General features: G+C 41.6%; 2 protein-coding genes across 2 annotated transcripts in view; both read right to left on the bottom strand.

Annotated features, from left to right (window-relative positions):
• The window catches only part of LOC139578734 (AP-1 complex subunit mu-1-like), a 29,873-nt gene extending 13,134 nt beyond the window's left edge, over window positions 1-16,739 (bottom strand). The window contains exons 1-5 of the mRNA XM_071406709.1: window positions 16,581-16,739; window positions 6,376-6,532; window positions 5,477-5,544; window positions 5,248-5,378; window positions 138-285 (exon numbers count right to left, since the gene is read on the bottom strand). Coding sequence (XP_071262810.1) covers window positions 138-285; window positions 5,248-5,378; window positions 5,477-5,544; window positions 6,376-6,532; window positions 16,581-16,622 — 546 coding nt within the window. The 5' untranslated portion in view covers window positions 16,623-16,739. The remainder of the gene's footprint in view (window positions 1-137; window positions 286-5,247; window positions 5,379-5,476; window positions 5,545-6,375; window positions 6,533-16,580) is intronic.
• A 270-nt stretch (window positions 16,740-17,009) lies between these two features.
• LOC139578737 (leucine-rich repeat-containing protein 19-like) lies at window positions 17,010-24,862 on the bottom strand. Its single transcript, XM_071406711.1, has 4 exons — window positions 24,615-24,862; window positions 19,976-20,100; window positions 18,081-18,582; window positions 17,010-17,911 (listed from the first exon to the last, which is right to left on the bottom strand). Exons 2-4 carry the CDS (start codon window positions 20,084-20,086, stop codon window positions 17,496-17,498), a joined length of 1,029 nt encoding a protein of 342 aa, XP_071262812.1. The 5' UTR covers window positions 20,087-20,100; window positions 24,615-24,862; the 3' UTR covers window positions 17,010-17,495.
• Between the last annotated feature and the right edge of the window lie 2,630 nt (window positions 24,863-27,492).

A 27,492-nucleotide genomic window follows, 5' to 3' on the forward strand; every position in this document is an offset into this window, starting at 1 on the left:
GAAATCATAGTGCAGACCCTCACTAGCACGTTGTGGCTACTGTGTTCGTGGTATACTAGGGACCTTTTGATACTACCCATGATTAATTACAATACTTGAGGTGTTTTTACTGACATCCGAGTGAAAAGCTTCCTCACCAGCAGGTTAACGGACTCGATGACGTCCATGAACACCTCGTTCTTCCTGTACTTGATGCCCTCTGACCTCCAGGACACTGCATTGGTGACGGTGGCGGGGGGGCGAGGGGCGCCCACATCCAGTTTGTGACCCTGCTGGGTGATGTACCTGCAGAGAGAGGGGTTGGTGGGAGAGGGGGGAGGCGAGAGGACAGATACCATGTAAGCTTATTTAGAGGGGGAAAATGCTGTCGTCGGTACCTCACTTTCCAACTAAGGTTCGAGAACAGAGGAGAAAGCAGAATATGAAAAATATTGAAGTAGAATCCAAGAACGTGAGGATCAGTACAAAGATGTTTGTTTTCTAGGTGATATCAATCTTTCTATATATATATTCATGATTAATGAGCTTATGATAAGACCCCAGAATAGAAAGTTAATTATATTAAACCTCACTGGATTAGATAGATTAATGAAAGGATTCGTCTTGGGTTGTGAGCAGGTTAGTCATGGGTGTAATTGGAACAAGGGGGTTTACATTGTGATTCTATTGTGATTGTAACCAAAAGACTAAAACGGCACTAAACTAAAACTCTAAGGCTCAAATCATCCTGGAGTGCATTTTGTGAGCTCATTTAAAGGTGCAATCTGCAATAGTTAAAAACATTTAATAGTTTATTCCGTAGGTGGAAGACCTGCCCGCTGCCTCTACCTCTCACTGACAAACAACCAGGGTGACAGACAGCAACACCATCTACTTCCTCAAATACACACACACAGTCCTGCCACCCGACCTGTAATCCCACCAGATAGATCTCTCCTCTGCCTGCATCTCTCCCAGCGGTAATGACAGACTGATCCAATCTCAACCATAGATCCTTCTGATGCCTGCAGACTTTCTCTCCTCCACTACCCTTCCCTGGGCTCCTCTGAGAATCCCCTTATTGCTCAGCTTGAAAGAGGCTAGCGTGGTTCAAAATGTGTCTGCACATTGCAAAGGCACCGAAAGCCTCCCCCCAAAATTGCCCCAAAAATTACGTTACACTGGTTTGAATTCACCATGGTGACTTAATATAGTGTTTATTGGTAATCCCACGTGATACAGGGAGATCATCTCATCTCAATACCTCATCTTGACTCAAGGAGAGTGGAAAGAGATGAAAGTCAAGTTGGAGACAATTGGGCTTGTTTGGTGTGTTGGTTTTGGTCCTGATTCTCCCCAGAAATGCTAATGATGTATCCAACAAGAGCATCTGAGTTGGCGGGAAAATCGACAGTCATACTACGAAACAACACACACAAACACACTCCTTCTCTTTCACATACACACAGGGGAAGACAATTGGAATGGTAGCCAGGCCAGGGCCCGGCTTTCTCAAAAGCATTTTAAGGCTAAATTTATCATTAGATCCTTCGTGAGACCATCTTTACATTTCTGAGCCGTTTCCCAAAATTGTCTTTATTAGTGTTGCACTTGAAAGCGATCGTAATCTAAACGCTCGTAATCTAAAGACCACTCAGTAGAACAGATAAATGCGTTGTCAGATCACTGTTTGCCCTCTGCCCCTCCCGCGTCACTTTACACACAGAAAATCTCCGCTAAACATAGAATGAAGATGTTTATTTGTCTCTGTGACCTCCAAAAACATCGTAGTTTAATATAAATAGCCTAAAAAGTTTGCAGTGATTCAGAGGGGTTGGGTTTAAATGCGGAAGACACATTTCAGTTGAAGGCATTCAGTTGTACAACTGACTAGGTATCCCCCTTTCCCTTTCCCAATGTAATAAACAAGCGAAGCAAGGATATAAAAATGAAAACCGAGATAACCTAATTATATGAGTGCTAGATTAGACTACATATTGACATCACTTTCATGTAAGTGCAATCGATAGATAACTACTATTCGGTCATTAGGCTACAGCTGGGCTACATTATCTGAAAGCTCAAGCATTTCACTGTAGCCGAACCAATAATTTAAAGGTTATCATCATGTCCTATTTGTAGGGCACGTTGATATTTTCTAAATAGCGAACGAGGCAATGAGCGACTTTGACTTTGGCTTTATTCATTCTTGCTCACAGTTTACACAAACTGAAGAAATGCAGAATTTAGCCTACACAATCAAACATTGCATACAAAATATCCCGAAAAAAACACTAGCCTTTATTGTCGGGAATAATTTCAGCAAGGGACAGCTCCTGCAACGGCACAGTTAAATTCCACTTTGTAATGAGTGCATCGTTAAAAACAGTCATAAGCCTAAATTCCATCGCAATCGGGAAATCGCGCCCAGGTGGGCAGTATTTTAGGGTACCCAGGTAGGGGGTGGTGGGGTTGTTGTGGAAGCGCCCGGTTGGGGGGAGATGGAAAAAGAGGAGAAGCAGGGGAGGATGGAGGAGCGTCGGGATGAGGTGGAGGGGCTCCTTGGCGATACGAGGAGCAGAGCTGAGCACGTCTGTCTGGGTGTCGAGTGGAGCCAGCTGACAGTGGCATTGTGTATGTGTCAATGGGAGACAGGCTAGCGATTATCAGCCCTATTCAGGCCCACATTCACAGACAACACAGACAACACACTGATAAAGACCTCATCAAAGCTCAGGGCAAAAACACATCTTCATACGTCCACATCAGACAGTCACCATATTATCAAAGTAAACCATCTGTTTGAGCAATTATAAAAAGACAAAATTATATTATATGATGTTACAAACAGGCTTTCAATTAAAGTGTAAGACTAATTACAAACAGGTAATTAAGCAGACAAAATAGGCAGATTGCCATGGTAGTCTGGACTTCTGCCAGAATATGGCACCATTCCCAGGGGCAAGTAACAGAACAGGAAAACAAAGTCCTGTTAACGAGCTAAACCCTCTGAACCCTATAGGCTACTGTATACTGTCTGGCACTAGCCTAGATGGTAGTCTTTTATGGCATCAAACGGCAAGCCATCTAGTAGAGAGATGAGTAGACAGAGGTGTTGACTGACTCGAACTGACTCTACTCTTTAGCAGAGAAGAAAACATGAAATATAAAGTCTTATTAACATGCTAAAGCAGGGTTTCCCAAATGTTTCTGGCCCACGACCCCATTTTGATATCTGAAAATTATTGCGACCCCACCCATGTGAAAATATAATGTAATTAACAGCCAATGTTAACTTATTTATTTGGCGCTATGTCAGTCAATTGAAAAACATTCGAACAGTATTTCTGATTGTGAGTTGAGAAGACAATTGTGTACTTTTAATGTGAGGCAGTCAATTGCAAATTAGTAATGTCTCTTATCTCACCACCACTAATGAGATGTGTGTGCTTGATGCATGTCGCGTCGGAGATTCTCAAAATCAGGGGGCGTGGTCGACAGTGCGCACTTCATCTCTGCTGTCACATCCAATCTGGATCGTATTTGGTTTTAATGCAGACGAGAGCACTGAATCCAGTTTGACATTGATATGAGCTGGCGAAGGGTTGCCTACCATGTGTTTTATGGTGATTTCGAACCAACTGGGAACTCTGAAAAATACAAGTCAAATCATGACATCAGTGATGAAAGTCAGAGCTCTAGAAAGAGGCCCGAGTTCCCGAGTTGGAATTCCGAGTGGGATGACTGTTCAAAACTATTTTTCCCAGTCGGGGAGATCGTTTCTTTCAGAGTTCCCAGTTGTCTTGAACGCGTAATTAATGCTCAGAGGGAGACGGCAGAGTATTTCCTTTGAGTCAGGAACCAAGCCTCCTCCGTAGTGAAACGTAAATGCGTTGTCTGTGGCATTCGGTCACATGACAGCTTGATCAGCTGTACGATTTCATTTACCGACATGTCAACTGAGCCAGGATCACAGTCAAACGGATTGGGAAGTAGGTCAGTCCCAAAGTGCTCTTCCGAGCATTGGAGGTGAGCAGCTATCACTCACGTGGGACACACTGATGTTGTTTTCTGTTATTTTCTTTTCATTACACAGAAAGTCAACCAAGTCAGATTTTTAACATCCATTGTGAACGACAAAAGTTCCTCTCTCAATGTGAAAAATCTTTCCAACACCCCCTCAATAACCACCAAGCCTCGGTGTGAAATAGAACAGTCATGCTCTGATCCCATATCCCTACATAGTTTTGCGAAAAGGCGTGCGCGCAATGGATGTGATTTGATGTAGTTTACAATTGAAGATACCTGCTGCAGCATATCTCCGAGTTCCGTGCTCAGCTCTTTTGCCACCTTTTTCTCTCGGTTTATCATACAATGTCTCCATATGGCAGAGGGAGACACATTCATAACTAGAGTGCAGAGGCCTGCCTGCTGTCCTGTGATAGATGGAGCCTCATCTGTGCAAAAGCCCACCATTCGATCCCATATGGAATCACTTTTTTTTGTCAATATAGCCACGCAGCACACTGAACATCCCCTATGTCGTTTCATGCTCAGGAATCGCGAGACAGAACAATATGTCCTCGTGAATAGCATCCCCCGACATGCATGGGCATCTCGGCCCTCACAGCTAATGTCAGTTTGAAGAGCATACGCCTGGGAGTTTGAGTCGTTCAGTCAGAGTTTCCTCTTGATTGCTAGCAAAAGCATGAATTATTCGGTTAACAGTGCTATCTGACAAAGGATTTGATGCGAGTGTCTCTGCCTCCCCACACATTCTTTTCACCATATCAATTGCAGCTGGTAATATCAAAGTCTCTGCAATAGTGCGTGGTTTCATATCCGGCCTAGCCATTCACCGTGAGAATGATTCATGTGCAACGGTCAAGTGCGGCCCTTTTCCATGATCTAAGGGCACTCTCTTTAGATTTGAATAATTTTCATTTACATTTTTATGGTTAACCACATTACAATAATTTTGAGATACAAAGACGATATTATAATACATATATATTTTTTCTTCAGGATTTTGTAAATTCTCCCACAAGCCCCATTTTCATATCAAGCGACACCACCTGGTGTCACGACCCCTAGTTCGGGAACAGCTGAGCTAAGGCCTTTGAACCTTATACTGTAGCCTACTCAGCAATATGGTAGTCTGTTGGATGGTAGTCTGTTTTAGCATTGCCCCTGTGTTGCAGTCTAAAATGCCAAGCCTTCCAGGCCAGACTGTAGTCTTGACTGACTGTAACTGAGTCCTCTACTCACTCTTGCAGGATCTTGCTGTCTGTGGTCTGGGGAAAGCCAAAGTCCATGACCTCGTCCATCAGCTCATACACAATCACAAAGTTGTCACGGATACTCTCCTCCTCCAGCTCCTTAAAGTACTCCTTAAACACCTACAGATTTACAGACAACGTAATACAAGATCAATACAATACCAGAATAGTAAGCACAGTGTATTATAGTAGGTGTTGTCAGTGAAGCACACACTCACCTGTACTATTTTGTAGAGGAAGGAGTATACCAGAGCAGCATTGGCATTCTTCTTGGTCATTGCCACCACTAAAGGACGACTGTTAAGTATGTACTAAACTGTTGAACAGAAAAAGGTACTGTGCCAGTGCTGTTTTAAATCTATCAAATGGAACATTTACTATCTGCAGTTGCTACATCTATTTTTGAACTTGAACTCTTGAAGAATATAACTTAGAAATGCCTCATGAGCTTAGTTCAACTGTCGTAGCCCAACAGAACCCAACATATAAGCTTGCTTTACTCCAATGTTTGTAAACAAAGTCAATGTAAACAAACACTAGATAGCCTCAAAACATGGTTAAAACTATAATTTGATATCATGGGATGGTCAGCCCTTGCATCCAGAGCTCTGTCTACGAATTTGAGTGGTTACATTTCTCCAGCCCCAACCCTCAGCTTTTTACCAAAACAGATCAACATTTAAAAATGCACACCTGTTATTTGAAATGCATTCCAGGTGACTACCTCATGAAGCTGGTTGAGAGAATGCCAAGAGTGTGCAAAGCTGTCATCAAGGCAAAGGGTGGAACCTTTGAATAATCTAAAATATAATATATATTTAGATTTCTTTAACACTTTTTTTGTTACTACATGATTCCATATGTGTTATTTCATAGCTTTGATGTCTTCACTGTTTCTACAATGTAGAAAATAGTAAAATAAAGAAAACCCCTTGAATGAGTAGGTGTGTCCACACTTTTGACTTGTACTGTACACAGCGCGACATCATGAATCTGCATGCATGCAGTGAGGGTGTGAACTGTGAATTGTGTGATACGTCTCGTGAGCGAGACAGAAGCTGAGACAGACGGCCTGACTGGCTGAGCAGTAACAGGACTTCCTGTTTGGACAGGATACGGTAGAGGTTGCTGTGTTTGATCCACAGGAAGTGTGAAGAGCCGCTGGTCACCAGGGGCGACGTGTCTGCGTCCTCCTCCATCCTCATCATTATAGGCATGAAATGGTCGATCTCATTCATGTCCATGTTTCCCATGTAGTTACGACTTATCAACACCTACAAGGAAAACACATAACATAAAAATAGAGGGTGAAGGTTTGTAACATGTCCATGTTGCTCTTGTAGTTACGACATATCAACACCTGGCCAATTAGATAACGTGACATAAAGGGCATTGTAACACATTGATGTACATTCATTTTCTATTCAATTCAGTTAATCTTCATTTAGATAGTATATTTCAAATCAGCAGAAATTCTAAATGTTTTCCAAGGAGTCCATAATGGAAGATATGCAACAGTACAAATTGAAAAAGATCCGAAATGGAGCATATGTCCTTCCCCTCATTCTGACGGCTCAGTGATAAGTTGTGTAACATCATAAAATTGTCTGTCGAAATGGGCAGCAGCCTCTGCCAGGAAGACCACTTAAGAAACAGTAAATAACTAGTCTGTGATCACAACACCCAATAACAGCATTGTGCAATATACACTAGAGTGGCCCGAGGGAAGCATCACTTTCTCTCTCGCTCACACACACACACACACACACACACACACACACACACACACACACACACACACACACACACACACACACACACACACACACACACACACACACACACACACACACACACACCTATGTCTTACTATACTTGTGAGCAGTGGCAGAGCCCCACCTGTTTTGAGCCCCACATTTTAAGCCAAAAACATTATAAGTAAAAAAGTGCCTGTTTTGCATGTTATTTTGGCATTAACAGGTGACACATTTCAGTTTGTAAACAATGTAAAAAATAAAATAAAAAATAAGTAATTGCGTCAATAAAGCCGTTTTTCTGCTTTCTTGAGTAAGGCAGCTTCAAAATGCAGGTGTTTCAGCCTAGCTCAGTGCTTTCTGTGGTGGTGAGGCAGCAAGCGGAAAATATGGAGCGAAGGTGTTGGTAATGTTCTCTAGTTGCACCGTGATTGGCTCAGTGTTTTGTCACTCATGGGGACACTACGTCACCGCCAAGTCTACGGGTAAAGCAAAAAAATTCAAGCCCTTTGGGTGCTGCCATAGAGTTACATTAGAAGTGCCCATCTAAGAAGGCTCAAGGTCATTGGCCACAGATAAAATGACGTCAAATCACGTTACATCTACAGTAGCTTTGATTGGACTGATCATGTCAACATCATACTTTAAAAATCTTAGCTAGCTGTCATCCTCATGAATCAAGTTGACAATCTACTGGCAAATCCTTTTTAATCCTTGTCATATAAATGAGAAATAATGAAGAGAAATGAAATAAACGTATCGGTGCTAATGGACATAAACATTACACAACAAGTTGGAAATCGCAAATTCAACAATGAGTGGTTCGGAAGGAATCAGTGGCTAACTGCAAGCATTGCAAAGCAATCACTAGCCTGCTATTCAGTGGAGTGGCTGTGTGTGTTGTCCCAAGGGGATTAAGGGTCTCTTTTTCCAATAAAAAAACTATAAACATTCAACATTGGCCATGCTGTCAATGAAGCATGATTTGTGCCTCGCTCAAAACTGTATACTCAGAACTGCGAAATCTGACTTCAGTGAGTTCAAGACAACTGGGAACTCGGGAAAAATTAGCTCAGACTGGGAAAATAATTTTTGAACGGTCATCCAATTCGCAATTGAAAATCCAGAAGTTGCGCCTCTTTCTAGAGCTATGACCTGAAGATCACTGACGTCATCATGATTCAACCTTGTTTTTTTCAGAGTTCCCAGTTGTCTTGAAAGCACCAAAAATCCAGAGAATGCCAGACATTGATAACAAAATTTGCCCACGAAGGACCGCCGCGCCAACTTCATGTTCAAGTGAGCACAGCACGACTAGGTGTGTCCAAAAATGTCTTGTATGCTGCTGCATAAATTACGTAATATGCCAGAGAGATATGTATGCTGTAGCTAAGAAAAGTAATACTAAGTATATGTTGTGTAGTAAACTGTTAGAAGCTCATGTGCCTCACCCTAATAATTTGGTCTATTTTCCCCTCTTAATTTCACCTACTGTTCTGACTTGGTGGTGCACATGTAGCCTATAACCTGTTTTAGAGAAATGTAATCAACAAATATTGTAAGAGCTTTCATTGTCTGCTTATATGCCCCCTTTATTTATCCTACGGTTCTGACTTGGTGTACAGGGAAAACACTGTAAGAACATCCCATGTTCTGAATTCTGTCGCTATACATTTCAAAAGTGCTGAACAAATAGTTATATTGACTACATCCGTCCTAGCTCGCTCATGAATGTCTTAATCTAAATTACGGATTGCCTCTTGTGGTCCCTTTATGCCATAGTTTGTACATCTCAATTGTCTGTAGAAACCACAATTGTTTAAGCAAGTCAACCATATCATGTTTTTTTAAAGGCAGTAAATGAGGCTTGAATGAACTGTTTCGCTGCCAAAAAAGGCTCCGCTGATAGCCAGTTGTAGCAGTGGTATGGTGATAGGACTGCTGTTGGGACTCTGCTGTTGGGACAGCTTTATGTAGGCTCTAACAGTTTGTGGACCCCGTTTGTCACCGTTATAGTGCAATTAATGTATTGCTGAGTGTTGTGTAGTGGCTTTGCTGGCATGCATCCCACAAATATTTTTGTTTTGCCCCATCAAGATTTACATGATAAAATCGCCACTGCTTGTGAGGACTTTTTAGAGACCAACAATTGATTCCCATTCAAAATCCTATTTTCCCTAAACCTAAACCTAACTCAAAACCTAACCATTAACCTAACCTCCAACCTCCAACCCTAACTCTAAACCTAACCATTACCCTAACCTCTAACCTTAACTCTAAACCTAACTGCTAACCCTAAACCTAACCCTAAGCCTTAAATAGCCTTTTTACAAGTGAGGCCGGCAAAATGTCTTTGAATTTTAGTTGGTTTCCTATTCTTTTGAGAATTTTTGTTGGTTTCCTATTCTTTTGAGGACTTCTGGTACTCACAAGTATAATAAAATGTGTACACACACACACACACACACACACACACACACACACACACACACACACACACACACACACACACACACACACACACACACACACACACACACACACACACACACACTCATTTCAACACCAATAACAAGATGAGTCAGCATTGAGAGTCGCTGGACTGGAGCCCTCACACTCTGAAATAAGTGTTGAAAGAGATCAAAGCCTATGCCTGAGGGATCTCACACACACTGAAGACATGGCCTACAACCCTCTGTACTAGAGGGGCTTCTGTGCCGGGGAGATCACACAGGGCAGAGACAACAAAAGAGGAGGAAATAACAAATAAGACAAAGGAAATACCAAAATGAAAAAAACTCATCACACAGTGAAAGGATATGGACAGGCGGAACCCCAGACAGACGGACAGACATTTCAAAGGTTGTTGCATATAAAAAGCAGTCTGCCCTTGCAGGAAACACAAACGCTACCTGAATGTTAAGAACGAAGAGGAAAATGATAGATTTCGGTGTTCACAATTATTACCATTTTGAGAATAAATATGGCTTTGGAGGACGTGATTGGCTTCTGCTTAAAATGTACATTAAACTGCCATTGAGGTTCAAGGAAATAAAAAGTTTAAATATTGTTCAAACCCATTGTCACCAACCCTTCATCATGGCCATAGCAAGTTCCTCATTCCTGTTTTAATCCCCAGCCACTGTCTGCAGTCATCCTGAGCTAACAAACCTCCCTCCAGCCACCTTATGTTTTTCATTAAAACACTTTCTCTGTTGAACCATTACTTTTGTATTCTGCTAGCCTAGACTCCAGCCATTATACTGTGTTGGGGGTCTGGGTACCGTGAGACTAATATTCTGATAACTGTAAAAAGGTGAACCTAAGGACACACACACACACACACACAGCAACTCCAATGGAGTTAGCCAGTGCATCTTTCTACAGTACTGCAGAGACCAGACACAGACAGATCTGTCAGACTGCTGCAGTGATGTGGTAAGTGTTAGAGATTGAATGAGAGACATGTCTGGGAATATGAAAGCAGGCTTATGGTTCAAGTTCAGTGCCACTGTTGGCTGACAAAAGGTCAAACACACTGGCTGACTATGAGGGCCTGGTTTATTCACTCACTCACTCACTCACACACACACACACACACACACACACACACACACACACACACACACACACACACACACACACACACACACACACACACACACACACACACACACACACACACACACACACACACACACACACACACACACACCATATCCCCTTAAAAATGATGGGATGATTCAGCCTGGGGAAGTTTGTTTGGCAATGGGACACTGGTTATTGTCAATGAGGCATTGTTTACAATGTTTACAATCAATATGAACTACCGTCTGTACGACATCTCAGTTAAGGTAAACAGACCAGAGATCCCTCAGGTTCCATCTCAAATGGAACCCTATTCCCTATGTAGTGCACTACTTTTGAACAAGGGTCAAAAGTAGTGCACTACATAAGGAATAGGGTACCATTGGGAAACAAGCTCAGGGATGTGGAGGTAAACATCCATGAAAAATCTATGACGCTACCAGACGGTCTAAAATTACTTTCCCCTCCAAGAATGACACGGATTGACAATCAAACACACATCATGGCTACTATATTTCACCTTGAAAACAAATGTCAGGCTATATTTATGACCATGTCCCATCACATGTCAGGCTATCTATACATTGTGGTGTCTAGTTTCTCATACAGTGCATTCGGAAAGTATTCAGACCCCTTCCCCTGTTTCCACATTTTGTTACGTTACAGCCTTATTCTAAAATGGATTACAAACATGTTTTTCCTCATCAATCTACACACAATACCCCATAGTGAAAAAGTGAAAACAGTTTTTTTTTTTTTATGTTAGCTAATGTTTTACAAATGAAAAACAGAAATACCTTATTTACATAAGAATTCAGACCCTTTATGAGACTTGAAATTGCGCTTAAGTGCATCCTGTTTCCATTGATCATCCTTGAGATGTTCCTACAACTTGATTGGAGTCCACCTGTGGTAAATTCAATTGTTGGACATGATTTGGAAAGGCACACCTGTCTACATAAGGTCCCACAGTTGACAGTGCATGTCAGAGCAAAAACCAAGCTATGAGGTCGAAGGAAGAGTCCGTAGAGCTCAGAGACAGGATTGTGTCGAGGCACAGATCTGGGGAAGGGTACCAAAACATTTCTGCAGCATTGAAGGTCCCCAAAAACACAGTGGCCTCCATCATTCTTAAATGGAAGAAGTTTGGAACCACCAAGACACTTCCTAGAGCTGGCCGCTCGGCCAAACTGAGCAATCGGGGGAGAAGGGCCTTGGTCTGGGAGGTGACCAAGAACCTGATGGTCACTCTGACAGAGTTCTAGAGTTTCTCTGCAGAGATGGGAGAACCTTCTAGAAGGAGAACCATATCTGCAGCACTCCACCAATCAGGCCTTTATGATAGAGTTGCCAGATGGAAGCCACTCCTTAGTAAAAAGCACATGACAGCCCGCTTGGAGTTTGCCAAAAGCCATCTAAAGGACTCTCAGACTATGCGAAACAAGATTCTCTGGTCTGATGAAACCAACTATTTGGCCTGAATGCCAAGCGTCATGTGTGGAGGAAACCTGGCACCATCCCTACGGTGAAGTATGGTGGTGGCAGCATCATACTTTGGGGATGTTTTTCAGCGGCAGGGACTGGGAGACTAGTCAGGATAGAGGGAAAGATGAAAGCAAAGTACAGAGAGATCCTTGATGAAAACCTACTCCAGAGCGCTCAGGATCTCAGACTGGGGCAAAAGTTTACCTTCCAACAGGACAACGACCCTAAGCACACAGCCAAGACAACGCAGGAGTGGCTTCAGGACACGTCTCTGAATGTCCTTGAGTGGCCCAGCCAGAGCCCAGACTTGAACCCGATCGAACATCTCTGGAGAGACCCGAAAATAGCTGTGCAGCGACGCTTCCCATCCAACCTCACAGAGCTTGAGAGGATCTCCCCAAATACACGCATACCAAGCTTGTAGCGTCATACCCAAGAAGACTCAAGGCTGTAATCGCTGCCAAAGGTGCTTCAACAAAGTACTGAGTAAAGGGTCTGAATATGTATGTAAATGTGATATCAGTTTTTAATTTGTAATAAATTTACAACAATTTAAAAAGAAAAACTGTTTTTGCTTTGTCATTAAGGGGTATTGTGTGTAGCTTGATGAGGAAAAAAAGCTATTTTTTATCCATTTTATAATAAGACTGTAAAGTAACAAAATTTGGAAAAGGTAAAGGGGTCTGAATACTTTCCGAATTCACTGTATATTACTTAAGACAGCAAACGTATGAGTGCAGTTTAAAAGTAGCCTAGTGTACACACATCCAGAATTGCATGTGCAGGGTACACAAAGTAAAGTAATGAAATAAATAATAGATACCACACACTGATAAATGCTCCAGTTGTTTAATTTGCTCAATAAAACAGCTTGGGATCATTCATCAGTGTGTTGGTGTAAACGTTGTATTTCAAATATATGATTGCAGTCAGTGTACAAAACCAAGCAGCTGTTTATCAGCATAACAATATATTTCAAAGAAAGACACATTCAGATGATCAATTCAGCATAAAAAAAGCTACCTACATTCATGACATCTCAAACTTCAAGAACAAGCACACAATGTGTTGATACAGTGACTGTATCCAGACACTCTAGTCTCGATCGATCGATAAATACATAGATAGATATCCTCAGCCTCCAGTACAGCCCGTCTGGGTTGGTTTTAGCAGGGAGAAGGCCTGAGGGCAGAAAAGGCCTTAGCACTGATAGGGATCCAGGGATCCATCCCCTTAACACCCTCAGGCTCTCCTTCTCCACAATATTATTACCACAACCACACGAATAAGGGAAGTCAGGTTTGGCTTGATTAGCCTATAGTCTGCTGTCTGAGTGAGCAGGTACCACAGACTTTGTATGCAAACAACTCTCCATGAATGAGCCAATTAAACTAGGCTATTATTGCACCTTATCTTGTGTTCATAGAGTTGCCTAATAAGACATTAAATGTGACATGCCAGCCCAACGGGGGCAGATGACGCTAGTTTCTACTTAACAGTAAGGCTGTTTGAGGGACATTTATGTTTTTTCTTTCAGAAATGCTTTCTTGAACATGTGAACTTGTATGTGCCTTAATTACAAACTTGTATGGGATCCGTAAATATTAATTTTTATTTTATTTTATTATGAGCCTAGTTTAGCCAATGAGAAAGCACTTAGCTATATGTTTTTTTTAATTTTTTTATTTAACCTTTATTTAACCAGGTAGGCTAGTTGAGAACAAGTTCTCATTTGCAACTGCGACCTGGCCAAGATAAAGCATAGCAATTCGACACATACAACAACACAGAGTTAAACATGGAATAAACTAAATATACAGTCAATAATACAGTAGAAAAAAAGAAAACAAAAATGTCTATATACAGTGAGTGCAAATGAGGTAAGATAATGGAGGTAAGGCAGTAAATAGACCATGGTGGCGAAGTAATTACAATATAGCAATTAAACACTGGAATGGTAGATGTGCAGAAGATGAAAGTGCAAGTAGAGATACTGGTGTGCAAAGGAGCAAGATAAATAAATAAATACAGCATGGGGATGAGGTAGATAGATGGGCTGTTTACAGATGGGCTATGTACAGGTGCAGTGATCTGTGAGCTGCTCTGACAGCTGGTGCTTAAAGCTAGTGAGGGAGATATGAGTCTCCAGCTTCAGTGATTTTTGCAGTTCGTTCCAGTCATTGGCAGCAGAGAACTGGAAGGAAAGGCGACCAAAGGAGGAATTGGCTTTGGGGGTGACCAGTGAGATATACCTGCTGGAGCGCGTGCTACGAGTGGGGGCTGCTATGGTGAACAGTGAGCTGAAAAAAGGCAGGACTTTATCCTAGCAGAGACTTGTAGATAACCTGTAGCCAGTGGGTTTGGCGACAAGTATGAAGCGAGGGCCAACCAATGAGAGCGTACAGGTCGCAGTGGTGGGTAGTGCATGGGGCTTTGGTGACAAAACGGATGGCACTGTGATAGACTGCATCCAATTTGTTGAGTAGAGTGTTGGAGGCTATTTTATAGATGACATCGCCGAAGTCGAGGATCGGTAGGATGGTCAGTTTTACGAGGGTATGTTTGGCAGCATGAGTGAAGGATGCTTTGTTGCGATATAGGAAGCCGATTCTAGATTTAATTTTGGATTGACCCACCACCTGCATTCGGTCATATGTAGCAACATTTGAAATAGTTTTTTACATTGGATAAAAGTAGAGACTCCAAGCTAGACAATTGTAAATCATACACTGCAGTTGAGGAACAATGAGAAAGTCATTTTGATAAACTTGTAACCCCACTGTTGAGAAAATGGCCTGTGAATAGTTTGGTCCACCTACTGGATACCTTTTCTTTGTCTACACCCATTCAGCATTGTTCACACCCATCTCTTTAAGGATTCACAGTAGAGTAAACAACCAAAGATTTCAAGACTAAAAGTGGTGAAAGTGGTAGCAAAAAGTAGTAGTACAAATAAACTTCTGATTTTGGTGCAGGTCATGATGTTCTTCACATTACCGTCTCTGGTGAACACACACTATATCAGGTTTATTCGTCACATGCACAGGATACAGAAGGTGTAAACGGTACAGTGAAATGGTTACTTGCAGAGTGGAGTCTTTTGTTTAGACAAGTAGCTAGCTAAACAATTCATCATAATCCCAACTCTTAATGCCACGTTCAAAACAACTGGGAACTCATATGGAAAGCTGTGAAAGCCTGTTTGCAGATGAAGAGAGAGGTCCCAATGAATGTCCCAAGACTGAGACTAAGGGTATAACCTATATAATGGATTATACAGTATGTTAGCAAATGTTGTATACATAAATGCAGTTAAAACATGACACACAATGTATATACCTTCTATAACTGGAGCAGGCCAACCCCGCTGGAGGTCTGCTGGGTGTGCAAGGTTCTGTTTCAGCCCAGCAATAACACACTGGATTCAACTTGTCAAACCTACTGTAATGATTTGATAATCAAGTGTGCTATTGCTTGGCTGGAACAGAAGTTTGCTCACCCCGTAGAGCAAGGGTCAGTGGAGCAAGGATGGCCACCTCTGGTATAGAATTATTTGTTTGTTCACCTGAAATTATGCTTTAGTAATAATAACCTACTTGTATTACTCAATTATCTATTGTTGTTTGGACTGTAAAGAACTAGTGTCAATGTTGATTAATCATAAATCACAATCCTGCAATAAATAGGGGAAGGAGTGATAACATGATCAATTATGTGTTTAAACTAACTGCACATCTTTATCAGTACAATCCTATCCTGCCCTGAATGGAAGAGTTTAGTTCTTCTCAAACACCATCCATCCATGATGAGCATGTCCTGCACACTGCTACTCCCTCGATTTTTTAAAACAAGTTTTGCCATATGTGCGGTCCACGCCTATACTGTGAGTCTCCTATCCTCCTCAATTGTTCAAGTCACCAGCCTCCACTGGCGTTGAACCATCATAACTATATTGAAATAATCTACCTAGCATTGATTAAGGTTCAAAATGTTATGGCCCCCCCTAAACTGGGTCTGTGCCACCCCATTTAAAATGTTCTGGACACGCCACTGCCTACACTGTCCTAGATCTGCTGAGAATGTTTATAAGTGATTGAGCAATAATTTGTCAAGAAATTAGTTTTACTTGATGTAGGTGTAGGGCTCAGAGAGTGCTGAAATAGATTGCTATTTCTCTGCCGACAAAATTCAACGGAAAATTGAGCCGATCACGAAGTTAAATAGCTATGTTAAATAGCTATGTTGTGAATGTAATAACATTTACGTATTCAGAAATAAAGAACATTTAGTTGTAAGTAATCAAAGATAATAAACAAGTGTGTAATTTTACTATAGCCTGCCCTACCGCTATCTTTCATATTCTTATCTGCGCTTATAGTTTTACGCATGGATTACTGCGCTACACTGGCAGGTGCAGCCTATGCTCAGCGCTGTTGATCTCGATGCCTTTAACTATAAACTTCTCCGCCACGTAAACTGTCAAATCTCAACTCACCTTGCCTTTAAGATCCAGAATGAATATAGCAGACGCCGACATCCTGATAAACTAATACCGGACAATATACTGATGTTTGACGTTCAATATCCCTTACATTTTATTCAGTGAACCTCCTATCTCTCTCGCTCTGTTGTCTAAACCACGCTACGGCTCTTTTCCGGGTAGTATTTCGTCGTCAGACCTGTCGAGCAGCTTTCAACCCAACAGAGCACGCAAAACCAACCCACCGTGTGGACAGTCATTCTGTGCGCGAGTCGCTACATCAATGAATGGGTCTACATACCACGATATCGATTCTCTTCTGAGGTTATGCATAAACTACTAGCAGGAGTGTTTGTCTATTGTACTATATAAAACATTGTTATACCGTATTATAGATCGATGCATACCTGTTTCAAAATAATTTGATGGCTTTTTCTACAGAAGTGTGCTATTGAATTTTAAAACGTTTATTTGATCTACAAATGTAACAAAGTGGAGTGCAAGCACACCCAAAAAAATCAAATTATGCCGGAACTCAAAAAAGCAAACTCAAAACAATTTGATTCATTATTTGATCCACTTTGTATAATAATTTCCAAACATATTTGTATTTCAAGTCCGTACAAAGTCAACCCTACTTGGAAATCCAATGAAAGACACACATCCACAGGTACCCTATTGCAAAGCTACATTGAGTTGGCTCTGCTCTGAGAGAGATTGCTATTGTCAGTTTTGTATTCATCTGTGACTGTTGTTTTCCCTCCCAATATGATGGAGATAGACATGCATATATTTAATATCGGCATTGGCCCTAATCAGTGTCCAAATTGGCTACATTGACCTCTCTCTCTCTCTGTATGTATATATGTCTGTCTGTCTGTCTGTCTGTCTTTCTCTCTCCCCTCTTTCTCCCCTCCCATTCCACCTCTTCTAGCCAATGGAAAATACCATGTCATCCTCCTCCTCCTCCTCCTGTAGTTCCAGTGCCCTCTTAGCCCTCTCCCTCTCGCTGGCTTGTATGTAGTTATCCTCTATGAAGCCATCATCATCATCCTCCTCATCCTCCATGTCCATCTCTCCCTGGGGGACAGCAGCAGGGTGGGGGCTCCGTGCCTGTCCCCCATGGTTGTGCATGGAGAAGCCTACCTCCAGGCTGTTGGCGTCACACTGGCTGGCTGTGTCCCCCTCGATCAGCCGGGTGTGACGGTAACTGGCCAGGTAGCGGCGGACCAGCTGGCATTTGGCCAGGACAGCGATGAGGAGGGAGAGGGAGATGGCTGTCACCAGTACTGCTACCAGGTACTGCCAGCTTTTGGAGAAATGGCTCTGACCACCATCCTCACTGCCTGTTGGGAGAGGGGAATAGCTTTTACTGCTCAAATCATTATTATTATGTTCACTGCCAAAACAGCAAAGAACACGTGAGTAAGCGTGACAACAGATAATTGATACTAAGTACATAGAAATTAATTGATATAATGAAGCAGAAGTAAGTTAAAACACTGAGATCCATACCATTAGTTGTAGTTATTGAGTTAGTTGGAGTTGGGCTGGGATGTTCAGTGACCTCTGTTAACAGTTTCCTATGGAATGGTCTTCTGATTCCTGTCGACGAATCATCAGAGCCATGGTCAAGCTCTTGGTTCCCATTGAGATCCAGGAAGGATATAGTTTGAGCAGAAACAGACAGGGGGGCTTGCAGTATGTTGTGCCCCAGAAACAGCTTCCCTAACCTGGGTAAACCCTGCAGAGCTCCAGCCTCCATGGAGGTCAGTTGGCAACCACTGAGGTCTAGTATCTGCAGGAAGGGCAGGCTGCAGAAGTGGCCTTTCTCCAGCAGAGGGAGGTAGTTTCCTGAGAGATTTAGGTGAACCAGCTGATCCAACCTCTGTAGTTGTCTGAGGTGTTGAGGGTTAGTAAGGTTCAGGTGGTTATGAGAGAGGTCCAGTGCGGTTGCATTGTTCCATATCTCTGTTGGAATATGGGCCAGTTTCCTCCAACTGCAGTTAAATGATGCCTTGTGGAAGAGATGGACAAGATTGGTCAAGCCAACCCTTCCAATTTTGTGGTTGCCATTTTGCAAGAATCAAGAAGAGTTTTGAAAAGAATAAATCAACTTGAGGATTTTCTCCCTAAAACCATTGTATGGGTGAATTGAAAGGGAATTATTAAAATGGTGATGTTAAAATTCATGAGGAAGGTCATTCCACCAATTCAGTACCTTTTCAGAAGTGTAACTTGTTAAAAAAATAAATAAGTTTGATTTCACCTAATTATAACCATTCTGTCATAAAGAACACATGTTCAATGTCATAAAACCAGTTTTCCCATCTCAAGAGGTGAAATTTAAAAAAATACTCTAGTAAGTGTCTATTAAGTGCCTTTGTAGGACGTCATCGTCAATAAGAATTTGTTCTTAACTGAATTGTCTAGTTAAATAAAGGTCAAATACATCAAATTAAAAAAAGAGCCAAATAAACAGGGTTCACCGTAACAGGGTTGACGGTTTCTTCTTAAATCAGCCATAAATCCCTTTGTTAGAGGGGGAATGGAAGCTTCTTGTGTGCAACAGGGAATAAAAAAAAGGTGTGCAATTTTTCTTTTTTATATGAGAGAGGTCCAGTGCGGTTGCATTGTTCCATATCTCTGTTGGAATATGGGCCAGTTTCCTCCAACTGCAGTTAAATGATGCCTTGTGGAAGAGATGGACAAGATTGGTCAAGCCAACCTATGGGTACCAGGGTTGACGTGTTATGCTTGATCTGCTCCGTTTTCCACCACAAAACACCAGAAAATGGCCAAAAAGAGTAGAACCAGCTCATTTGCTTTTACTCTATGATTTGACTATTATATGTTCAATGTTTCTTTAGAAATAAATATTTTAAAAAGGAATAGTTTCTCCATATTAAAACAAGAGTTCAGTGCACATAACAGGGTTGACCATAAAATGAATCACTAATCACATGAAATAAATCATCTTCAGACATGACTTTGTCAAAACAACAAAATAACTAAGGCTGTACAATGACAGTGAAATGTGGAGAAATGCTAGGATTAAGGGGGTTCAAATCTTCATAGAGGTGACACAGGGTTGACGGAGGGACATGTCAAAATGAAGTATTTTTGCACTTTAGCAAGCCTTTATTCACATAAAATAAATCTGATTTATTGAATTGTCCATGTGGTCTATATTAAAGAAGCACAATCTTGACATATAATTCTAATGTTGATATCCTATAACGAAGTAGACTTGACTCCCAGAGGTAACACTAGTTTACTGTATGATCAACAACAGGAAAAGTGTAGCACAAACAGGAAATTCTCCGTCGTGTCATCCTCGTGTGACTGCTTAGAACTGAACAAAGGGAAGAACATGGGGAGAAGGACAAAGCTGTGTGTGTCTTTCTTACCGTGCCAGTATTGACAGTACACGGGCCAACAATGTGACCGTGAAGTGTGTTCCAACTAACTGTTCCCCAGAAACACAAAACCACACACAGACCGGGGGCCCAGGACCCCATGGTTCCCCTACTTCCTGTAGAAATGACAAATGGAGAAACACAATACATATTAATCAGACTGAAAAGTAAGTCATAACTAGAATTGGACTGCATTTGTGTAGCCATTATAACCTGACTTATGACCTAACTGAAATATACCTGACCAGGAAAAACTACTGGCCCTAAATAACACCAGAATTGGGTTGAAAAACATAAACCGTTTTTGACATGTTCAATCAAAGCTGCAACCAGTGACCTCTGTAAGTGAATATGTTAAATGTACATTTGTTTGCATGCGATGTTGATTCATGCTGTCATAAATGACTTATTGCACTCTGAAGATATCTATTGGCATGTTCTCACAAAGACAACAGTCCGTCCATACCAGTTTTCGTTTTTCCCACCAGTTTAGTGTTGTACATCTTCTATGAAGATGTGTGTACACACTTTCTATGCACTAAAAAGTTGATTTAAAGCGTTTAGGTATAGAATGAAGAGCTTTTCACACACAATAGCAATAGCTTTTGTTCTGCAGAGTGTTCTTATGTAGTTCTTAGAACCATTTGTGTCTCTCTCTCTATTTTTTCACCCTGCCTTTTCTGTTTTCAGAGTCGTCTTGGCACCATGGTGATTTTTTCACAGAGGGGCCAGGCTGGCTGGTCGGTCTGCCATTAGGCCTCTTCCCCTCTCCTTCTCCTGCTATTCAGCTCAGCATTGTTGGCTGTAAACACCCGAGTGGGGCTCTCTTTATCTCTTCCTGTCCTCACACAGCCAAGGCACAAAAACAACACGCCAGGCCTGGGAGCTATGGAAAGCCTCGGAGCCCACAAGGGGCTGTGTGTGTAATAGTAGGGTGTGTGTATGTGTGTGTGCGTACATCTAGCGTGTGTGCATGCTTGTCTGTGTGTCTGCATCTGCATTAGCGTTTGTGACTGCATAAGTGTGCACTGTATGTTTAAGAGTAGGCTTTGAGGGCCTCCCGGGTGGCACAGTGGTCTAAGGCGCTGCATCGCAGTGCTAGCTGTCCCACCAGAGATTCTGGGTTCGAGCCCAGGCTCTGTCGCAGCCGGCCGCGACCGGGAGGTTCATGGGGCGACCCACAATTGGCCCAGCGTCGTTAAAGAGGGTTTGGCCGGCAGGGATATCCTTGTCTCATCGCGCTCTAGTGACTCCTGTCCTCCTCTCTCTCCTCTCTGGGTACAGAAGTCACACACAAAGCCATCCTGCATCTGATCTCCTGGTGAAACGTGTGGTGCCGCTGAGCAAGTCATCCTTCCACCTTCCTCCACCTCCTCATTCATGGTGCCAGATATATATTTGTTTTGCGTGGGAACTGAGCGATGCTATTGTTTGTCAAGAATGAAGGACATGGTTTGATCATACAGTGATTGGAAAAACAGCTGGCAAAGAGAGAGGGAGGTTATTTATGAGGAAGATGTTGTAGGCATGCAATGGGTACAGGGAGCCTGCTACGCAGGCTAGGGTGGTATTCTTAAAAATAGTTATTCTTTACTTTGAATGAGTTTCACATCTACGACTGCAACTATGTTAATTATACTGTTTGTCCTAAACAAAGAAAGTGTCAATGGGTACAATCGTTTCTAACATTTGCTTAAAGGCGTACACAGTCTGCAATGTCATCAATAGAGCCAAGCAACTACTGCAAACAAAAACACCATGAAACTGATATATTTAGCTTTCGAGGATAGTCAGATAGCAGAGTAATATATTTGACGGACTAATACCTCTTACCAGTGTTGTGTTCAAGACCACCTAAAGCGAGACTGATTCAAGATCAAGACCAGAGGGGGACAAGGGGTCTGAGACCGAGTGAAGACCGAGACCAGAAAAATGAAAGTCCAATTCAAGACCATGATTGTAATTTTGTCAAATCACCACCATAATAAGAGTTCAAAATGTCCAGTTTTTCTGTGCTCATATTTCAGATCAACATATTTTTTTGACATTCAGAATAGTGAAAAAATGCATGCTGAGGGAAAATAGAGCCACTCTACAAATGATTGCTAACCCAAACACAGTGGGGAACAATGGGCCTTCTACGCCTTCAGAGAAGGGCTAAGGATTTATAAAAGAATGATTGTAATAATATAACTATAATGATAACTATATTACTATTTTCAATGATGTTCTAATTTAATCGCTTCAGTTTTTGTTGGAAAGGAAAGGGTTAACGCTGAAGAGAAAAAAAAGATCCAATCAGGATTTTTCTTTGCTGGTCTCTGGGTGATAAATCTTGCTAGCTAAGTCAGCCATTTGCTAGGCCATCAGAACCTAGATAAAGGCATCTGCTATTCAACTGTATTAGGGCAACATTTTGTAGTGCCATTGGAAACAACCAATCACATTTTGACTTAATGAGTGGGACCGTTTTTACTAAAACTTATGGAAACATCTGCCTTCTTGAAAGTCAACAGGTCACTGTGCAATAGCTAGCAGTAGTTTTCCCACGGTCTAACTAACGTTAGGCTTCGTGTTTTTAGCTTGCTACATACATAGATACGCTAGCCTATTAGCCAAATTATGACTGACTTGTTATCATTGCCCTTGCTATTTTGATTGTATTGACATTCCCAGCGTTAGTTACATTTTGTAATTTTCCCCCCAGAATATTCAGTTATTGAAACTGAAACAGTGCATCCCGAATGGAGGCTGTGTAACAATGTACCAGGCCAGCTGTCATTTACAACCTAACGGCAATATATTTTTGACTACCAAGAAATGTATTAGTGAATTATAATAATCATGCATTGAACTGCATGCATCTATTCTGCCAACAATGCCTTAGTGTACTTCATGGAATGTAAAAAAAAAAAAAAATAGTTAAAAAAACTATTTTTAAAACCTCTTATAAAGTTGGTTTTGAAGCATAAACTGTGAATTTGATATTTTTTACTGATATTAGGATTGTCTGTTTCATATCTGTTAAAACGCTGTCAGTTCCACTTTAAACTTTAGGTCCCGGATTACTTTGTGTGCTAAACATGAAATGTTTTTTTTTGCAATGGGAAGTAACGTTAATAGTTGTATATTTCGATTGGGAAATGCTTCATGGTTTTTGTTTACTTATGATTGGGTCCTACTGGTTTATTATGTCAGAGTTTATGGACTGCTGCTCCTTTACCATCATGCTGTGTGTGACTGCTGTCTTTCCATTGGCCCTATGCAGAGGTGTAGTGGTGCCTGGAGAAGCGGGTATACTCTAATTTAGCTAAAAAGTTCCCAATGAAAAATCCTGTCTTTTTTGTGAGTTTTTCTATGGATTTGTCAGTTTTTCCTCCCATTTTTTTTATATTGAAAAAATACACATTTGATGGTCTTAAATCCACAACAATGCTTCAACCACATTAATCTGATTGGGTGGGCCTGTAAGGGCCTGGCTCCCCAGTGGGTGGGCCTCTGTCCACCAGGGCCCATCCATGTCTATACCCCTGATGCAAACAGCACATAATGACAATTGCACATCACAAATAGCCAACTAACCAACACTTCGGACTAAACATTTTCAATACCTGGTTTGCATACCCATTGTTGCCTATTTGCTGGGAGATCATACGTGGAAACGTCTTTCCTACTCTACCGGCTACCGATGTCAGTCTTCTGTGAGCTGCTCCATGCTAAAAAACAGTTGATAGCTTTTTTTTTACTCATGCTGCCTGCACATGATATTCCGCTGAAACTAGGCTATGTGTGTGCCGCGCATGTGAATACATCGGTTGCTGTCCTTTCAGAATCACGAACCTGTCACACACTGAAGGCGAATATGTTTGGCACTGTGCAAACATGTCTATAATAGATATAAAGGCTGTTAAGATATTAATGTTTCATATTTGGCCTGGCGAAGCGCTTATATGCGCTGAATGAATGAAAGATGATAATTGGGAGTTTTTTTACTCCGCTGGTCTCGGGAAGAAATTACGAATCCTCACTGTCCGAGACCGAGTCAAGACCGAGTACAACGAGACAAGACCGAGACGCTCAATATGTAGTCTCGAGGCCGGGATCGAGTACTACAACACTGCCTCTTACCTTTAGCACCCTACTTCTCCTTTGTAATGTAACTGCACCTCACCACAACATCCTGCCTGAATGAACAATGGTTTACATTATTATCAACACCCTGGCTGAAAAGTCAGCGGCTGTCAAAGGTTTAGCCTTATTTTGTGTGGGCATGACTGACTGGTAGAGCAGCATTGGCTTGCAATATGATATCTTACTCATGCATCTATGTATTTATTTCTCTCTCATTAATCTACTTTCATTTTATTACATATCGCCATATCCATCAAAATATAATTAGTGATATACAGTATACTAGTTGAGATTGTTCAAAAGGTTCTTTCCATTTGGTTATTATACTAGTAAGTTGTCATGGTAATATATACCAAGATACTGTACTTAGTGTATGCACTTAAATATCAACAGGTGATCCAGGGAAGTCATATGATCTCAGCGTTGACAAATGTAAACAAGGTAACACAGCCCAAAAGGTAAAAGTGTTGAGAAAGTCCACTCGTTAGAAGTGTCCTACCTGGTCAGCCTGGTCTATATGTACCTGAAACTCAGGTCCGGATATGACCCTCTTCCTTATAGCTCACATTGAAGCAGCATTGTCACTGAACGTTTCTTTTCACCTTTGCTATAAAATGGAGGCCGAAAGGGGTGCGTTCGCCTCAATCGTGTTGTGAAGGACAAGTTAATGAGTAACTTTGTAACTACATAGGTGTGCTCGCCTCCTACTTTCACTAGACCTGGCCTCAGTCAATATTGCCATGCAGTAAAGAACGAAGGTGGTTGCTTTGAAATGACATGCTTTGTCCCGCATGTCCTACTGTTTACACACAATAGCAGTCTGTACTACGGATAACACTTTCCAGTTATCTGAGTTCACAGCTGAGAACCCCATGTTATTTACACATCAATACAAATTCATATTTACACATTACATAGGCCTACTTATCAAAACACGGTCTATCCGCAGTCAGGGTATGATATAGCACAGACAATACTGTACATTTTAAAACCAGTTAAATGTAACTAAATGTAAACAAAAATGTGATCTATGTAACCCCAAAATAAATGATTTATCACGAGAGGGCCATAAAAAAATAACTAGTAATTCTGCATACTTCAAGAAACATTCAAATCTAAACTTTCTGGTAAAAAAAAGTTATAAATTCCTGAGGTGTAGTCACTTTTGAGGACACAAGCTCAAGTGCTCAGTACAAATATGATAAAAATGTTTTATATGTTGTATTTCCTATTCAACAAAACTGTATGGATAAGGCTTGAAATGCTTACATGCTTTCTAAATATAGCATAATGTAACGCTCGTCTTCTTCCTCTTCTGAGGAGGAGAAGAAGTAGGAAGGATCGGAGGACCGATGCGCAGTGTGGTAAGTGTCCATATTTTAATCACGAAATAGAACACTGAACAAAAACAACAAAGTGAAACGAACGAAAGCGAAACAGTCCCGTATGGTTAAATACAGACACAGGAACAGGAACAATCACCCACAACCCACAATGACAAAACAGGCTACCTAAATATGGCTCCCAATCAGAGACAACGACTGACACCTGCCTCTGATTGAGAACCATATCAGGCCAAACACATAGAAACAGACAAACTAGACATAAAACATAGAATGCCCACTCACATCACACCCTGACCAAACAAAACATAGAAACATACAAAGCAAACTATGGTCAGGGCGTGACACATAATCAAATTATAAAACCAGTAACTATAAGATTTCATCTTCCTTATAACTGTCAAATACATATTTGTATGTTTAGTGTTAGAGAAAATGTGCGTATTTTCTGAAGGTCTCTCTTGTTCAAAACGTCTGCCTCCATTGCTGTGAACTAATCACATAGCTCTAGCTTGGCTTCCTGAACTCGTTAGGAACTCACCTTTCATCTCATAATAATCTTGTCCGTCTATGACAAACAGCAAGTGTTTTTTTTCTTTAAAATCTATTCATTCTTTTAGATTAATGGCTATGTCGATCTCTGAATATTCTACCGTGATGAAACCGCTCTCTGCTGCTGCACTACAATGTAATGATTGTAGGATTCAGCCAGGAGTCTGTGTCCGTGTGAACAAGGGCTATTGCTCAATGCAAGCCATTTCGATCTATGGTATACACAGATCGATTTATAAGCTAAAATATCGGTCGGGACTAGAACCACACAGGTCCTCTTTACGTCCCCTTTACATTTATTAATAAATCACAAATTGGATACCCCACAGACACACCTTGCTTTGATCTTATAAAACCACCTCATCTCTGAACGTCTTGAGGTGAGCGAGGGAAACAGAAAAGATATGTGTAAAGCGTTTTTGTGTTTAGTTAAGAGGTTTCAGCCTTGAGGGAGAGAGCAGGCCTTCTGCAGCCCTGGAAGGAAAAGAGGGGTGACCCTGAAAACAATAGAGCCACATCCCGGCCTGATCCAAACCTGCAGCATGCACTCCACGCCTCAGACCCTCTGTGTGCTTCTAGCAACTTTCTAAGAGGCCTCAGTTGGTCTTAGGGCAGGCAGACGGGCAGGACAGTAGGGTCATATTTATTTGGGGGGATTCAGATTTAGGAAATGTACAGCTTTCCTACACACAAAATGTACGCCATTCCTACACACGCCTGTCCTACGCACTTCTCACTATTTGGTATTCAGACTTACCTTATTCAGTCCTGTAATGCACTCTACAGATGTGCCTTCCTTCAGGGGAGGATTGGGACAGTTAGTTCCTGACATTTTGATCACACCAGTCTACATCAATGCATGCACCCCCACCCGCACCATCTACCACCCACCCAGCTGGCCACCAACAATATACACACACCCCATCCCCACACGTACACCCTACAACTGACCCGACACACCCTACTTAGACAAAGGCAGTAGTGCTGACACAACATTGGCAGTACAGTACAGCGTTTCTCAACCATTTCTGTACCCGTGACTGACGAGACATGGTCCTCCTCCTCTTTTTTTAACCAGCTCATGTTGAAAGCAAATACAATATGTAAAAACACACTGGAGATACAACTGACCACTATAACTTTGCCTATGCTCTAGCCATTTTGTTTTCCTCCATGTTGTGGTGTTTATCTGTCTCAGTATCTTCTCTGCTGTGACTCTGTTCTTCTTTTGTCGTCTGTCTGTCGGTTTAAGACTTATACAGTTGAAGTCGGAAGTTTACATACACCTTAGCCAAATGCATTTAAACTCAGTTTTTCACAATTGCTGACATTTAATCCTCGTAAAAATTCCCTGTCTTAGGTCAGTTAGGATCACCACTTTATTTAAGAATGTGAAAAGGCAGAATAATAGTAGAGAGTGATTTATTTCAACTTTTATTTCTTTCATCACATTCACAGTGGGTCAGAAGTTTACATACACTC

The sequence above is a fragment of the Salvelinus alpinus genome, chromosome 6 (assembly GCF_045679555.1).
Source record: "Salvelinus alpinus chromosome 6, SLU_Salpinus.1, whole genome shotgun sequence".
Taxonomy (NCBI): domain Eukaryota; kingdom Metazoa; phylum Chordata; class Actinopteri; order Salmoniformes; family Salmonidae; genus Salvelinus; species Salvelinus alpinus.

What these genes read in the sequence shown, in the direction of transcription:
- LOC139578737 (XM_071406711.1), bottom strand. Translation starts at nt 20,086, where the DNA reads ATGGGGTCCTGGGCCCCCGGTCTGTGTGTGGTTTTGTGTTTCTGGGGA. An exon ending in GTACTGTCAATACTGGCACG is followed by an intron (nt 18,583 to 19,975) that starts GTAAGAAAGACA and finishes CTCTTCCACAAG; the next exon opens with GCATCATTTAACTGCAGTTG. An exon ending in CTCAATAACTACAACTAATG is followed by an intron (nt 17,912 to 18,080) that starts GTATGGATCTCA and finishes CTCTCCCAACAG; the next exon opens with GCAGTGAGGATGGTGGTCAG.